We start from the raw sequence: 17,705 nt of genomic DNA on the forward strand, positions 1-17,705 counted from the left end.
GGTGTTTTCCCAAGTATTGAACATTGGTAAAATGTTGTGCTTTTAAGTAGGTAAGCCTAATTATTACCTTGTCGTGGGACAAAATATGAATAAGGATTTAGACTATGTCTATGATAAGCACAAAGTAGCTCTCTTGACCAGTCATTTGGCTCACTGACTGGGCGCCTCAGTGGAGAAAAGAATGTCATCAGGCGTTCTCTTTATCAAAATAGTTTATTTAGAAGTTTTCTTCCTCAAAAGCAAGACAGATACTTCTCGTCTCCAAGTGTCCCCAATAACATCTCTCATACTCTGTGACAACTAAAAATGCGAGACAAATAAAAACATTGGTTCATCACTTGAGAAGAGCTAAGAAGGAAAACAAAATGCTGCAGATTTTTAAAAAAAGCACTACTTCACATCACTGCCAAATAGTTTTTCTATAATCATATACTTGAGAAAATCTGATGACGGCGGAACATTATTGTACATGGTATGAAAGTCATCTCAGCCATAGAACACAGAGCTTAGAGTAAGAGCACTAAGTTATGGGTTATGGAGGGGACCATTGTGAATCAAGTGGTCTCGGGAGCAGCTGATCGTTCCGAGGTTGAATACAAATGCTTAGATATTCATGTCTTTGTACAAACAACCCTTTATTTTGACTTAATTGTTATCCTGTGTTTACAGAACGGATCCAACAGTCAAACCACTCCACGCAAATCATAAGGAAAAAAAACAAAACAATAAAAAAACAAAATCAGGAAACTGAGAATAAGACGTGAAATTGGAGACGATAAAAGGGGGGGGCGTCGGGGGAGACAGAGAGACATACAAGAGAGTAGATTTGGTGTATATAAATTCACCTTATTCATCAAACACAACATGAGGAAGATTCTTCCTTTTCACTTAAAGGACCAGAGTGAGTAGCGAATGTCAAAGTTCACCTTTGCTACCATTCTGTTTCAGGACATAATTTTTTTTTTGTTCACAATGAACAATATCATTGCCGGAACCATCCTCTTCTCCCAAGATGCCCTTGTACATTCCCCCTTCTAAATAGTGCGGTAAACTGCGCCACCACGTTCAAAATCCCCGTAGACTTACAAGGAGAACAGAACTAGGGCAGAAGGGAGTGAACAATGCTCTAAAATGGAACACAACCCATCCTCTCGCTGAGGTTGAGAGGAGAAAATGTTTTTGTGTGGCCGCCACTTTTGTTCATGATCCACTTACACAACAGCCTCTATACACTGTGGGACAGAGAACATTTTTACACAAGTCCAGTGAGATGGTACATCTCATCACTGAAGGGGCGGGGTGGGGTAGGGTGGGGGGGTGGGATTTGTTGGTACGGCTCAACCCCATGACCCTCACTGTTGCCTAGGCAACTGGGTTACACAGGCAGGCAGACTGGCAAGCCGTGGTTCTTTACTTCGCAGGAATCTTTGCTCTCTTGCGAGCGATGGCGTCTTCGACAGCTTTCAGCTGTTTCAGCAGCTCCTCGCGGCGTGACAGTGTGTTGCTGGGTTTGTTTGAGCCAGACCCCGATCCAGTGGTTGAACCTGAGCCTGGTGCAGTAGGTTTGCCTGATGGCACCGCTGGGCCTTTCCCAGACGACTTGGGGGATGGGGGCATAGGCCGTTTCCTATGGGGGGCAAAATATACAGTGTCAGAGTCATGTGTCCAATATGCTGGTCCATATGTGTCATTATTGATTTGACACATGTCTGTATAAACAAAAGAATCAATACAAATTTAGGTAAAAAGGGGAAGGAAATGCATATTACTAAGAGCTATGACAATGATGAACCAGCTTAGTGGCCTTGTGGTTAAAGCAGGGATGGCAAACTCATTTTAGCTCAGGGGCCACATGGAGGAGGGCCAGAGGGCCGTACCGGACCGGTAAAATCATGGCATAATAACTAATAATAACAATAACAACAACTTCAGATAGTTTTCTTTGTTTACTTTACTTAGTCTTAGTTAGTACAAGCACATTCTGAAAATGTAAACTTCACAAATAGGGATGGCCAAATGGAGACATTTTATTAACCGTTTACCGTTAGGCCTTACCGATTAATTAATCGATAACCGTTAAGAACTTTTTATTTTATTTTATTTTTTTGTGCCAAAATACATTTTATTTCAAAGGGGCAAGTCTACACAGTTTGTTTTGTGTCTCCAGCAGAGTTTCTAGTGTCTCTATCTCTCTCTGGAAGAGGTTGCACATGAACTCTGCAGCCGCACTGAGGCGCTCCAACACAAACAATACCAATACAAAGACGAGGAAGAAGAAGAGGAAAGTGGAAGTTACGTGTGGTTGCAGGTGTAGACTTGGCCAAAAAACTATTAAAACATTTTTGGCACTAAAAAAAAAAAAAAAAAAAAGTTTGTCTTTTTAGATTTTTTTAATGCTTTGCCAAATCATCTCGCGGGCCGGATTAAACTAGTTAGCGGGCCTGATCCGGCCCGCGGGCCGTATGTTTGACATCCCTGGGTTAAAGTGTCCGCCCTGAGATTTGGATCCACGGGCCGAGTCATACCAAAGACTATGATACCAAAGACTATAAAAATGGGACCCAACGCCTTCCTGCTTAGCACTCTGCATCAAGGGTTGGATGCCTCTGCGACAGGTCGAAACCCTGACTGGGCCACTCCAGGACTTTCACAAAGTTTTCCTGAAGCCACTCTTGTGTTTTCTTGGCATTATGCTTCAGGTCATTGAGATGCTGTGCACTCTGGAAAACAGTTTTCACTCAGGATTGCTCTATATTTTCCTGCATTTTCCCTCTAACCTTACTAGTCTCCTGGTCCCTATTGCAGAAAAACAACGCCAGGGTAAATCTTTGGACCTCATGGCATGGTTTTTACTCTGACATACGTACGTACAGCATCAACTGTGAGACCTTATACATACGAATTATGACATGTCTAATTATTATTATCCAATTAGGCACGGTGGACTCCAATCAATCATAGAACGCATCAGAGCTCAATTATGAGGCTTTTATTTTTAATACATTTACAAAACACTGCAAAAAACTGTTTTTGCTTCATCATTGTGAAGTATTATGATTGATTGGAATTTTTCTTATTGAATACATTCTAAGATGAGTTGTAACATAACATTTGTGGAAAACTTGAAAAGGTTGAAATCTCTAATCATTGTAGATAAAATTTGATCAATTTCAGTATTTGTACAACATATTATGAATACTATTTGTATTAAAATTACTATACTATTAATAGTAGCAAGAACGGCACAGGCAAGAGAGTCATCCATTTATTTCATTTGTTTTACCTGAATTGAAGAAGTCAAAAAGCTTTGATGATGAATTCAACTAAAATAAACCAACGAATAAACTAAAAAGGCTATAATTGAAGAGTTTGTAGCCCAGAATAAAATATTATTCATAGAAGGTTTGGCTTAACGTTTGGCTGATAAACCAACCAGTGAGGACCAATTAGGGTTTTTTGTAAGGCCAATAGTAAAAAGGGAACACTTTTACCATAAAACATGCATAAACAGACAGAGGGACTTGTCATATCTTCAGTGCTTCCACCTATGTGACGAGTTCCTCATTTAGGCCAAAGACCTGTGGTCCAGTAAACTTCCTATTATGACATCCTTGATGTGTCTATTGTCCAAACATCTACTTTTATTTCCCCTTTGCGTTGACATTGAAGGATAAACACACTGGCTTGCCTGACAGCTGATCTTTAAAAAGTACAGTGGCTTAGTCACCAGGAGCTTGGATTATACTAACCTTTCTCCCTGGGGGGGCATAGGCCGTGGACCTTGACCTCTAGGACGATCCATTCGAGGTGAGAGTGGGGGTCGGCCTGGTATCCTCCTATCGCGGCCTGAAAAACAGCAGCATTGTAGTTTATGGAACAAGTGACGTAGGAAGTGTAGCAAGTGGAAACTATAGGAGTTATCATAAAAGGTTTAAGTTACAGTAAGCTGATCTCAACTCCCACATGTGATATGTGGAATCAGGACATGACAATGTTTGTGCAAGTAAATGGTGCGTGTGCTACAGTGAATGTGAGAAATCAGTCATTTTGCAGAATAACTAGTCCTTCTGCAAAATAACAACTGAAGGGCTCATTTTGTAGAATCCCTGGTGGGTTAGGGCAGTGGATTGAGGAATGACTACTTATTCAGCAAAATGACTGATTTCTCACATTCACTGTGACACAAGCATGTGTGAGAGTGAGTGAATGGTGTGTCAGTGAGGAGGGAGTGTATGCCAACTTGTGCTTTAGCATTTAAGCCCAATTTACACTTCGTCATACGACTATGTCACTAACTGAAAACAACTGATAATTAGTTACTTTCAGCGAGTGACGCGGTAGTACGATGAAGCATGAATTGGCCAATGGCCATTACATCTCTTACTAGGGGTGGCAGTGCTAGTCAGCTTTTTTGTGACTCGGGTCTAACCACCTTTCAGGCTCTCCTGAGAAACCTTATTTATAGTTTTAAGTGTAGACTTGATGGGTCTCTTAATGAGGTGATTATCAATATGATAAATCCAAGGCATAGCTCAGTAAGATACCGCTCCCAAATGTGGAAGCATTGTTACAAGTGCATTTTATAATGTTTTACTGTGCTTTTTAGTTGTTTTATATATTAACTTTTAATGTTTTGTATGTCCCATATTGGCCTCGGCTGTAATAAAGTTTGATTGTTGATTGTTACTAACCTCGGTCTGGAGACAGGGCCATTCTCTTGCTGAGGGGGGAGCCAGGCCTGTCTTTGTCTGAGGGCATGTATCTCTTCCTGTTACCCCTGTCTCCCTGCTGCTACAATGACAGACAAAGACAATGGGCCAATGTTTTTTCACTTCAAGTGTTTAATTAGCATTCCAAATTGTGCCATCGCATTGGAAAAGTGCACGCAAGGTATTGAGCCTTTCAACTACGCTATTCAGAGAACAGCCTCAAAACACTTTAACATAGACGAAGATGATGGATGCAAAAAAAAAAACAGAAAATTAAACCAGATCTGAAATCTTGAATGGTTGAAAGTTTTGGGGGCGGCGTGAAAACGTGATTGGCACAAAGTGAGGTCGTATTTACTAACATGCAGCAATTTAGGACAAAACTGTGCTTTATGATTAGTTGAGCACTGTGTCTCGCATATAAAATAGCAGATCTACAAGCTCAAAACACGTTGTGGTGCATTGTGAGATTTAGATTTAGCTTTGTGAGCTAAACGATGCGTTTAGTTCATCAGTGCCAAGAAGAGAGCTTCCTTGGAGCTGCCACAGCACACATCCACAGGCGTTTTCTTGTGCATGTCCAATGCTTTTAGTCTGTGTGAATCTTTTTGAAATTGCAAACAATGTCCTAGCTAGTTACCTTGTTGAGGAGGGTGAGTTTGATGTCTTTGTGTGAACCCGAACCTCCATAGGCCCCTGGAGGACCCATGTTGCCTGGTGGGGGGTGCATGTGGTGGCCTTCCCTGTTTGGAGGCCCTGACCTGGGCATGGGGTTGCCCCCTCTGCCTCTGGGCGGCATGCCAGAGGGGTCCATCTTCCTACGGTCCTCTCTGAAGGGTTCGTCTTTCTTTGGTGGCCTTCCTGTGAGGAGAGGAGTCTGATGAACTACAAAGCTATTAAACTCATAGGCCCTATTTTATACTTTTAAAAATCTTCAACGTTTATTCCTGTAGATCTTTTTTTTCTTCTTCTAATGACATGCCCAAAATAGGATTTAGATTCTTGACTGACATAAGTTCTGGCCTGTGTGCCAAGTGCATGTTAACTGGTATGCGTAGAGTAAAATCTGATAATTAGGAAATAATTACATTTTATAATAGTGGCGAATCACAACAAGTTGTGCTCATTGAGCAGAGACCCGTTGAAGTCCCCCCCACCATGAGCAACCATTTTTTTTGCGACAATGGCAAGTCAAAACTCCCAATTGAGTAATACATTGCTCATGGTCTCTCTCTCAACACACACACACACACTGACCCCTGCCCTTGTCCCTGGAAGGGGGTAGCCTATCCCTGGGTGGGCCTCGTTCCTTGCGAGGTTGGCCAGGTGTAGGTGAGCGGGAGCTTGCGGAGGACACAGGACTGGCAAGGTCAGCGTACATATCATCTGAGTCAGCACTCCGCACTGAGCTACTGCTGGATGAGGCTGAAGAAACCGAAGACACGCTGCTGACACTCAGAGATCTGCAGCAACGAGAGGACAATTCATTTAGAATGATCCGGAGCCATTTCCAAAGTGAAAGATCAGAGTTAATGGCATGACCTCTAGTCAACAAACAAGCGGAATAATAAATATAGTGCCAAGAGAACAAATACCTACAACCAACTAGAATATCAAGTAGACATTAGAAGTGTAAGGGTACACAAAAACCACGGTTCAGTAAGTACCTCGGTTTTGTAAGTCAAGTTTCGGTTAAATTTCAGTACAGTAAGGGAGAAAATGCATATATTAAAATGTCTTCTCATTTATTATGAACTTCTGTAAATATCAAACATTTATAATATAACCTTTGTGATGCATTGTCCGCACAATAACCTTGACAACGCTGGAAAAGATTATAACAAGGCACAAAGCAACACGTTTTCTGCCCGTGTATACATATATCTGCCATGCATATACGTAACACATTTGTGGCTGATGCCTGGCTTACCTGGATTTCCTAGGGTGTTTGTCAGCAGAGAAACAGCAAATGGAAGAATGCAAGAGAAGGGAGAAGGGTATTCAAATCACATCTCACAAATGTAAGAATAATATAGAAAGTTAAGTTCAATGTCCTCTTTGACTGTATGCATTCAGGGAATGTGCACTTGTGAACTATGTTAGGGCAGGTACACACTGTAGGACTTTTACAGTGGTCTGGGAGTCATCTGATCGTTAAGCATTTCACACTACAGGAGTCTATTTCTTGAAATCGGCTGTCATATATCGTTGTGGTTTTCACACTATAGATTGATCTCCAACCAGGGATTACACACTGTAGGATAGTTCACTAGGATACGATCCAGACCATTACATAGCCTACATTTGTTTTTTCAAATTAATTTTAACCGAATTCTCTATTTCTCTGTATGTCTCTATCTCTCTCTCTCTGAAACAAGTCAACTAGCTTAAAAGTGCGCAATTCAACTTAGAAATAGTGTTGCCATGTCTGCTTATTATAAGCGACTTTGGGCTTGTTTTTCTGTAGAGTTGCTTGAAAATATTGGTTGTAGCAGGTTGCGTTTTTTTTGGCTTATTTGTGTAGTTGCTTATTTGGCCTTGTTTTCTAATGTTGTTTAAACCAGTGGTTTAAACAACACATAACATGTATTTGTCCGCAGACCCCCCCCCCCCCCTTCTGAAAATATGTTATCCATACAAGATTTGTGTGGATTTGGAAAATATTCCACAAGATTTTTCTTTGAAAATAGCTGCGATGCGTTGTGAGCTTGTAGATCGGCTATTTTAAAATATGCAATGTATTTGTATATAGTATTAAAGTCCAGTCGGCGACAGAGCCGAATATCAAACCTGCTAGATATCTAGAAACACTCGGGAACGCATCGCAGAGCGTAATTAACGTGGCCATATCCTCTCGCAGAGCCTTTGACACGCAGCGACCAAAACTTCACAGATCACAGCCTGATCTGCGTCAGACTGGGGGTTTTGTCGGCAAGCCCCAAAAAAGGTCACCGACAGCATAATCGGACCAAATATCGTACAGTGTGTATGTGCCCTTAGTCCATGCATGTGTCTATGAATTTATGAGTCTGGGTGAGTCCATGCTTATGTCTGTGACTCTATATGAGTCAGGGTGAGTCGAATCTGCAAAACTCTGTTTAAGTCTGTGCATGTTTACCTGGATTTCCTAGAGCCGGTGCGTGAGCGTGAAAGTGAGTTGGATGAGGACCGTGACCTGGATCTGGAACTAGAGCCAGTGAAACTGCTGCCACTGCCACTCACACTGCCACTAACTGTCCGCCTGGGAGAGAGAGAGACAGCGAGAAACACAGACAGAGAGTGAGAGAGACACACACACACACACACACACACACACGTCTGGTAAGTGGGAATATAGTATAAGCATAAATTCTGTTTGATACAACATTACTGTAGTGAGAAGGAAAGGCGAGCGCATGCTTCACCAACACACAGTTATGAAATCAGTTGAATTACAATTAGGGCTGTCACGATTATAACATTTTACTTGACAATTAATTGCCACTCAAATAATTGAAATTACCGATTTAATTGCGTTTCTGTCATTGAACATTATATGAATTAAAACTACATCTCTGTTTGGCCTCTTAGGCTTCGTAAACAAAGGTTGCAAAGGGCAGATATGACAAATATCATACATTTCATAATAACTTTATACTTAAGAAAAACAATAGTCGAAATAGGCGATCTACAAGCTCAAAACGTGTCGCATGGCAACACGTTTTGACCTTGTAGATCTACTATTTCCCTTTTTTTATGTTTGGAAAATATTTTTAAATGGAAACGATAATGACGATTATGCAAAAGAATTTGCGATTATCTCAAATAATTGCGATAAGGCGATTATGTAATAATTATGACAGGCCTAATTACAATGACATTACGGTTTCCTGTTTTTGGCAAACACTGCTAAGGATATAAGTTTCTAGTTATTTTGATACATTTCAGGGTGTAACACTGGCACTAGCTGACACAGCAGATATCACTTTGTTAGACGATCACAGTAAAAGACGAATTTGGTATAACAAAACCAAAGTTTCAATTCTCTAGTTTCATGTATGTTTCTAGTTATTAAGATAAGTCACCAATTTCGGCACTAGCTGACACAGCAGATATCACTTTGACAGTAAAAGACAAGCTTTCTATAACGAATCTTTTACTGTCAACAAAGCGATATCTGACCAGAGGTCTCCAGGTAATACTAGTCCTATGTTAATGGACTTTATGATGTATGTACAAATTTACCAGAGGTCCCCAATTAATACTAGTCCTGTGTGAATAGACTTTGTCATTTATAGCACTATTCACATGGGACTGGTGCCAACTTTATGTCATTCATAGCACTATTCACATGGGACTGGTGCCAACTCACTGGGGATCCCTGGTATGACCATGTTAGACTACATACAGTACAGAGGACAGACGAACCCTGTTCCGCCCACGTTGTGAACTAAATATTTCCCTTCCATTCCTTTCTTTGTTTGAACACTAACAAACAAAATATATCATGTGGATGACAATTTGAATGCAGAAGATTCAATATCAGTTATGAGGAAATAGATACCCAAGGGAACTCTCGCAAACTAAAGGTGTTGTGGAAAATATGTTCAGCTGTAGAGGAAGTAAAAGTGGAAACACAATGGCAAATGAATAGCATACTAGGCTAAGGCTAGTTATTTTCAGGGCCTGCTATTGTAGGCACAATATTCTTATTGGGAACATGTGCCATTTTCTTTTCCCCGTTACAGTGAGTCCAAACAGAAGCAGACAATTTAGCTGGAGTAGCTATTATTCTCATATGCTTTGCAATTAGTTATTATGCTCATCCCCCCTTACCATTTCCTTAGATGTGAACACACATTCTAAATTTGTGATCTATACCAATTACTGAAAAATAAAACATTATGGAGAATTAATCTGTCAGATGTCTTTTAAAATGGTATTAATGGTGTCCTCATGTAGCAGGAGTCAGTATCTTTGAACTATACATTAAAAGAATAAAAGAGAAGTTGTTAACAGGAAGTAGGAAGTATACTCGGACCCCACCAACCTCAGAGCTAACAGGTTTTGCCAGAGGTTTTCCAGGGAGACTCATGCGGCCCACTCAAGTTCATCCTTGGGATACTCCAACCACAAAGAGGCATGCACGCAGGTACGAACTCACAAAACGGCATTCACATTTCCACCCACTCCTTCGCCCCCCCACAAACTTTGTGGTCATCCCCAACTGTGAGTCAACACCAACACTATTACTTCATCACTTCATAACAATATTCCTTACTTCTTCATTAACCATGGAGTTCCCTTCCATGCAAAACAAACATGAAGGCAAGCCCACATCTATGCTCATGCAAACTCACAAACAAACAAACACCTACAGAATATAACAGCCTGATTCCACTAGTAAAGATTAGTTAGGTAAACTAAAGACTAGTAAACATATTTGGTAATAAAGAGATTCTCATAAAGCAGCATATTTTGTTGATGCCTGTACTATGTAATTTATAGTCTAGTTAAGAATAGATACAACAAAAGGTCACAATTTAAGAGTGGACGAGCTCTGTTGAAACTAATCGTCAGGTTCAGCCTTCTAATTAAATGGTACAGTTCCTCCTTTCAAGACATATTTCACTTTTATTACTACCGCTAGGGTTAAACCTATTTTCAAAACTTAATCAATTAACCCATTAAGACCGGGAACGCATCTGTGTCATTTTAGATTTCTTTGGCTATTCAAAATTAGCAGATTTACAAGCTCAAAGTGCGGCACCGTGTGCCGCGCTACAAGCTTGTACATCTGCTATTTTTGAAAAATCGTGAAAATGTGTGCAAATCATTGAATATATATATTTTTAAAGCGAACATTTGTAACTCAAATCTTTGCTTCTGGAGGTCCCTGGAACAAAATATTTTGAGATGGGGGTCTACGGCCGAATACATGTTTTGTGGGTCATTGACATGAAAAAGTTTGAGAACCACTGATATAGCAAAAAAAAAAAAATGACATTTTGTACAATCGGACTCAGGTCTTAATGGGTTAAACCGTTGCACAACGTGGGCACTGTGTAGGGACTAGGGACGGCTCCTACCTCCGAGGAGGGTGCTGCTGCCGTTCTTTACGCCTGCCTTCCCTCGGGTTGGGGGGCTTCCCAGGCTCTCTCGGGGCTGGGGGCCTGCCCCCTCCTCCTGCTGCTGCTCCCACTGGTCCTCCACCGCCGCCACCAACAGCAGCAGCTCCTTCCCGGATGTTGGCGGGAGGCTTGCCCCCCTCCGGCGTTGGTTTGGGAGGCTTTCCCTGCTGTCCGCCAGGCGGTGGGGGGCTGGGTGCCTTCTTCGTTGGGGGTTTGTCCCTGCGAGCGGGGGGCACGGCACCGGGCTTCAGCGGCAGGCTTAAGGGTTAAGGGGAAGGAGAAGGCATTCCGTTTTGTCGGGCATGCAAGCATGACAGGCAGGCATTAAAAAGAAAATCGTGACTAGCATCACAGGCAAGCCCATGCGATGGCACTGTGCAATGTTTGACTGTGTGTATTGTTTCGGATGAATGCTTGGGCTGCTTTATTTACCTCGTCTTAAAGAACAATCCACACTCACAGAATAATGTTTCAGAGCTTTTTATGTGTCATTGATAACAGACATGTTTCGGCTGTTCTGGCCTTCGTCAGCGCCAAGGGGCCAGCTTCTGAGTTGTATAGGAAGTGACAGTTCATTTGAATGGCCTGTAGTCTCGCTGTTTCACCCCTGCTGGTGTCAGAAAGAATTAGGCTCCATTGAAGCGGATGGGTTTTTGCCGAACTTTACACTTGATTTTATTACCTTGATAAACATTGTCATAAATACTATATGCTTCCAGACGTTATTTTAAAGTCTTCTTTCAATCACCATGATATGCGTTTTGGTAAATTATGGTCCCATCTATTTTAAAATTGATGATAAAGTAGGGTATGCTGTAGGAGGGGCGTGGCTACCATGTGATGATTTTATTGACAAGCTACACAACCAATAGCATTAATTCCCCACCCCCGCTCTGGTCCCAACCAATAGCATTAATTCCCCACCCCCGCTCTGGTCCCAACCAATAGCATTAATTTCCGTATACATTTTTCGGACCGGATATAGAAAGATGGATTGCTGAAAAATAGGCTTCATTTACGGTCTGTAGAGTCTATGGCCGTAACTTTGTCCATACTGTTTACTGTCTATGGTCAGCGTGCCAAGGCCAGAAGGGCCAACACACGATAACAAACGCATTTTGGCCCTTCAAGCCTTCGCACGCTGGAGAAGGTCATAAGGGCCGAAAGCTTTCGTTATCGATGACTGATGCTGCGGAAAATTAAAAGCTCTGAAACATTATTCTGTACTTGCTTTATCTACCCTGTCATGTCATGCATGACTGAAGCATATGTTACGTGTGTGAGAACATGTGAATGGATAAAATCCAGATTATGGATGACTATAGATGGGTATAGGAAGGCATAGATTTGGTGTTACCCTTTAGCCGGTGGAGGAGGCAGGTCTGTTTTATTCTTGGCGATTCTCGGTGCTGCAGGACTTGGTGATGGAGAGGTGGAGAATGATCTTGATCTACAAAAAAAAAGTAGTGACAAAAAAATAAAAAATAAAATTGTTTGCACATAATATTTTATTTATTAATTAATTATTACTACAATTATTATTAGATTTACTGATATGAGTGTGAATTTGGGCTGAGACTGAAGACATAGAAAGCATATTCAGGTAAAAAGGGGCTGTGGACACAAACCTGGAGCGGCTGCCACTGAAGGAGCTACGCTGAGAGGAGTGGCTGGAGTAAGAGCTGAACGAGGAGGAACGTGAACGAGAGCGAGAAGAACCGGAACCGGTGTACGACGTAGAGCGAGACGAAGACCTGCAAAGCACACAGAAATCATACATTTATTTCCCAACTGCCTAAGTGTGTCAATCGACAACCATTGAAGTGTCCCATTGAAGTGTCCGTGAGTAAGATAAGGACATCATATCTGCTCAATAGAGAGAATTGCATAACTGCAATATAAGTATATATATATATAAGTCCCACTTTATACTCACAATGCGTTGCATCGCAATGCCGTTATGAGGTTAAAAAACATCACACCCTGTGTGAAGTGGGCGGTGTCTTGCTAGCTAATCACAATACTGAATGGAGTCAACCAATCATGTACAAAAGATAAATACATTTATTGAAACACTCTTTATGATGGACGAAACCATAACTTAAAAAAAACAAATTTATGTTTTTTTTTAAAGTTATGGTTTCTTATATAGGGCTATGCACATGTGTCATGTGACACTGGCCAATCACAGTCCTGAATAGATTGTGATTGGCCAATCACGGTGCAGGGTTAGGCGGGATAAACTTTTGGCCAATCACAGCGCAGGATAATTGTACAAATTTCCAAACCTCACTTAAACAATTGAAAAGCCTATAATGACATGCCCAAAATAGGGATGTCAGGTGGAAAGTGGTTAACCATGCATGTACAGTACTGGGATGCATCAACAGGCTTTTCATACAAACCTTCCAAGGCAACCTACAAATTAGGGATGGGCTTTTTTTTTTGTCAATTAGTACAGAAAATGCTGAAGTTGCGTCGACTAGGTGCACAACATTTTCCTGGTTTATTTCAAGGAAGATGGAACGAAGGAACGTCCATCCAAGTAATTTGAGAGTCGATGACCTCAACGAGTCAGGTGGACCAGCTTATGCACAAATACTATTTCTTAACGTTTACAACCTTTGTAAAATAATCAAATAAAAGAAGACGTATCAAACATTGTTGTTTGCTGTGTTGCTTTTCAAATACTTTTATTAAGGTATCTAAAGAGCACAGAGTTCTCTCCAATGGGCCGTTATTGCGAGACACTGAAAGCCTGTCACATAATTGGACCACAATGGAATATCTCTGTGCCGTTTACATTTCTGACTGATATAAGTATTCAATTAATCAATCAATCAATCACCAATTCTTGCGATACTGCCAAGCCAGAAACATTAGCTGCCACTGTTTAGATACCTCAATAAAATTGCATAGTGTGCACATCAAAAAACAAGACCAGGAGACCTGGTTCTGCCAGACCCAAAATGAAGTCCTAGTATGTAACACACCTATAAACCACTTTATAACTGAAGTTCATGATGTCATGAATAGTTCATGACGAAAGGGGACGTCACAAACTTTTTTTTGGCTGGGGCCGGAGGACAAATGGCCCCTGCCCATGTATGGACGAAACAGGTACAAAGCCTCATGTAAGCCCGACCCCTTGGGTCTGGCAACAAGTGATCGGAAAGATATGTCTTTTTGTATATTCCTGAACCAATTAACTGACAAAGGATGCAATCATAAAACAAAAATTGTGTTTGTTCATACGTTTGCCCCCAAGCACAAGCCCGACTTGATTATAATACTTTGGTTTATTTGGACAACGCCCAAGATATAAATACATCCAACAAGTGCTGTATGAGTATCAGTTTCTGAGAGCAGAAGGAGGATCTAGGGCACAATAGTGGGGTTATACACAGTGTTGGGAAAGTTCACTTAAAATATGACCTAGTTCAAAGTTCAGTTCACAAATTTTAAAATGAACTAGTTCAGTTCATAGTTAAACATTTTGAACTAAAGTTCATGGTTCAAAAAATTAACTAGTTCAGTTCTTTTTCGTTTTTTTTTCCAATATATTATATATATATATATATATATATATATATATATATATATATATATATATATATCATTAATAAGGGTTTCTCTCACAGCTAAGGGGTCCTTGACTTGAAAAACGTTGAATACCCAGGCCTGTGTCATTATATTATGAATATATATATAATATAATATAATATATGAATATAATCCAGGATTATGCCATTTGTAGCCATGTTTTAATAGCAGACCTACAAGCTCACAATGAGTTGCATCCACGACGCGTTGTGAGATTGTATATCTGCTATTTTAGGCACGGGACACCGTCGTGCTGCAAAGTGTAAATTAGGCTCTAGCCCAGAGAGAACAGCAGCAGCAGCAGCAGCAGCAGCAGAGAGAGAAAGAAAAGGCATCAATAGCGAAAAGTTGTGAAAAAGACGGTTTTAAACACAAGCAGTACACCCGGTCCCAGCAACGTTGTTGTTGTTCATGCGTGTGTGTAGCTAATACAGTGCAGAAGCTTTCTTTAATTACAAAATGATCTTGCGTCGGAGACTCTACAAGAAGACACAACAACTTATAAACGGACATTTATTTTATAAAGCTAAGTGTTGCTTCTCTTGCATTTTTAACCCGAGGGGCTATCTGTAATCACGGAGCTGCATAGTAGTCTGTAGTCTGCACATAGATGAGACTGTTCACTCCGCGCTGCGCAGATGAATGTTAGACACCGCCTTGCTTTTCTCTTTTTTGGCTGATGGTGCGTTCAAGACGCCTCGGAAACACAGAATAGGATGAAATACAACATGACAAAAATGTAACCATGGAAATTTGGGACACTCTTGAACGAAGTTAAACTGTGAGAGAACGCCGTTCACAAACGCCAGAATGAACACGTTCACAATAACGTTCATCTAGCGGATATACAGTACGTTCAGTCGGATATACAGTACGTCGCCCAAAATATGAACGAGTTCATGAACGATCGTTCATTTAACGCGTTCAGGCACAACACTGGTTATAACACAAAAAAAGTCTCAATTCATCTTCCATACTTTTCCAGACCTGATTAGGTTCCTTTAGTTTCCATTTGTTTCACAATTATGAATTATTTATATGTTGAGTTTCTGCTGGAAACACCTACATACTATTGCAAATTAACTTGCATGACCTTTCCGTAAGAGCACACCTTCCATGTCCATGCTCACCACCATAGGCAATTACATTTGTTTTGTAAAGCTATTCAAATTCAAATAATCCATGTCTTAGTGTGTCTACCTACAACTTTTATTTTTATATAATAATTCCCTTTGCCCCACCCCGATACTCTCTCAAGATTTATTGCGTTTTATCAATAAATCAATAAAACAAGACAATATGTCTATGCATATGAATGTTCCATCTCCACAAGGGTACAGAATAGAGTATCCAGCTAAATGTCAAAGCAGCTAGCTAAGGACATTTTTCAATGCATCCTCAATTGTAGTGGTCTACTTAACATAGCATTAACTTTATGATGATGAAAGGGGACATTATTCATTGTCCAGGGTTACCTTTTGAGTTTGTGACATCCACACATTATCATTGCATACAACTATGTTTACTAGTTTACTATACAAATAGGTATTTGTATAGTAAACTTATTTGGGATTATTATTAACGTTATTATAACGTTTACAGAGGACTAAGAGTGATAACATGTATTAACTTGTGTATGAATGAATACAGATGTGTCTTGAGGGTTTCCCTTTGGTGCGTCTCGGACAAAGTATGTTTGGAAACCACCGCGTTACATAATAGCATCTATAAGGTTGCAACATAGGGAAGGAATGAGGTCTAATGACATGCTTGATTCACACAGACATGCATGCTAAATTGGCTTCCAGACTAACCTAAGTAGATAATTATATTGATGGGGATGCCAGGGTCAAAGTGGTTAAGTGTATCATGTACTTGATAAAAGGGTCAGGATCCCTGACTGTAAGAAGCCCTACCTGGAGGAGTTGGACAGGGACACAGAGGAGCCAGAGGGCCGGTGTCGCCTCCGGCCTCGCTGTGGGGAACCCACCCCTGGCCGTCTCCTTGGGGATTTTGACCGACGCCATGGGTCCTTCCATTCGTCTGGTCGCCTCATTACAGGAACGGTAGAATTAGGATCTTTTTTCGGAGGGGGTTCCATTGGCCTGCTGGAGGAAAGTATCAAAGCGGAAGATGAAGTGGACGATGAAAATGCAGTGGAAATGGTAAAGGGAAGGGAAGGAGGTAATCATAAAGATGAATGTACCTTTCACCTTTTGCATTGTGCTTCTGGCCTGTTAAGGTGCATATTAAAGGTAAGCCATGGGCTTATGTGACCGGCTTAGAGCAAGGGCTTATGATGAAAACCTGCTGTGTAATAGCATGTCTAGAGTCAAAGACATAGATAGAACTAGTCCCCAAAATATTCCTCTACCTCTAGCGGTCAATTAACGGTGTTGTCCGCCACGTTTTCCACCTATACTTTCAACTTATCCTGTGGTGCTAAAAGCTTCTTCCACCCCTCCTATTTTTGCTAATAAATGTGCAAACAATCTGATAGATTGATTAAAAAAAACGATATTTCTTGGCTACCGTACCCCCAGGTAACTTTCCCTGTAATAACTGTGTTAATTGTAATGGCATCAAGGGTGACCATTTCCTTAACCCTCATACAGGTAAAAAGATAAAGAGCATTACATTAAAGATCAAGTATGATGTTTATCTTTTGAAATCTGAAGATCAGAGTCACTGAACAGAAAAGCAACATTAAAAATCATGATGAAGAATCTCTTGTGACCAGGCAGGCATTAAAATGCCATAGGACATGAGGTTTGTAAGCTGAGGTTTCAGGTAGGGTTGTGCGCAGCTAATCCACTAGTCTATTAAACGGTGCTGCCCCTACTAATCGTTTACTAAATACTATTTGTTTAAAATACTATGCAGTGACAAATACCACCCTCTCCGCCCGGCTTCCCAACCACAAACACAGAAGAAAGTGATGGCATCAGGCCAAAAGGCCTACTTGAGCTCTGCATATGTACACTTTTTAAGTCTGAAAGAGATGAGAACAGAGATAGATACAGCACATCTACAATTACTGTCTGGCTGACAAATGATTGACTGGGCTGATTGTTGTAAAATTCCATGAGGGTAGAGGAGTTCATATTTGATAGTTGACAACAGGTTAAAAGTTCAACTAACCTCATCTGAAACACAAACACACTCGGTATACACTAGATCATTGCTGTCGGGCAGAAATCTCCATCTTTCAACTTTGTATGTGTTTAAGTGTATCTGTGGGTTCTATACAGTACATACCGATTAATGAACCGATGAAACATAC

At 40.9% G+C, this 17,705-nt stretch overlaps 1 protein-coding gene across 1 annotated transcript in view; it reads right to left on the reverse strand.

The window, feature by feature from the left end:
* Positions 1–194: 194 nt before the first annotated feature.
* Positions 195–17,705, reverse strand: part of zc3h18 (zinc finger CCCH-type containing 18) — a 39,920-nt gene continuing 22,409 nt past the window's right edge. The window contains exons 10-19 of the mRNA XM_080436845.1: positions 16,339–16,530; positions 12,448–12,573; positions 12,177–12,269; positions 10,778–11,077; positions 7,828–7,950; positions 5,967–6,172; positions 5,350–5,570; positions 4,692–4,791; positions 3,750–3,846; positions 195–1,627 (exon numbers count right to left, since the gene is read on the reverse strand). Of these exons, the coding sequence (XP_080292971.1) occupies positions 1,411–1,627; positions 3,750–3,846; positions 4,692–4,791; positions 5,350–5,570; positions 5,967–6,172; positions 7,828–7,950; positions 10,778–11,077; positions 12,177–12,269; positions 12,448–12,573; positions 16,339–16,530 (1,675 nt within the window). The 3' untranslated portion in view covers positions 195–1,410. The remainder of the gene's footprint in view (positions 1,628–3,749; positions 3,847–4,691; positions 4,792–5,349; positions 5,571–5,966; positions 6,173–7,827; positions 7,951–10,777; positions 11,078–12,176; positions 12,270–12,447; positions 12,574–16,338; positions 16,531–17,705) is intronic.

Source organism: Gymnoscopelus braueri (genome assembly GCF_963280865.1).
Source record: "Gymnoscopelus braueri genome assembly, chromosome: 9".
NCBI classification, from domain to species: Eukaryota; Metazoa; Chordata; class Actinopteri; order Myctophiformes; family Myctophidae; genus Gymnoscopelus; species Gymnoscopelus braueri.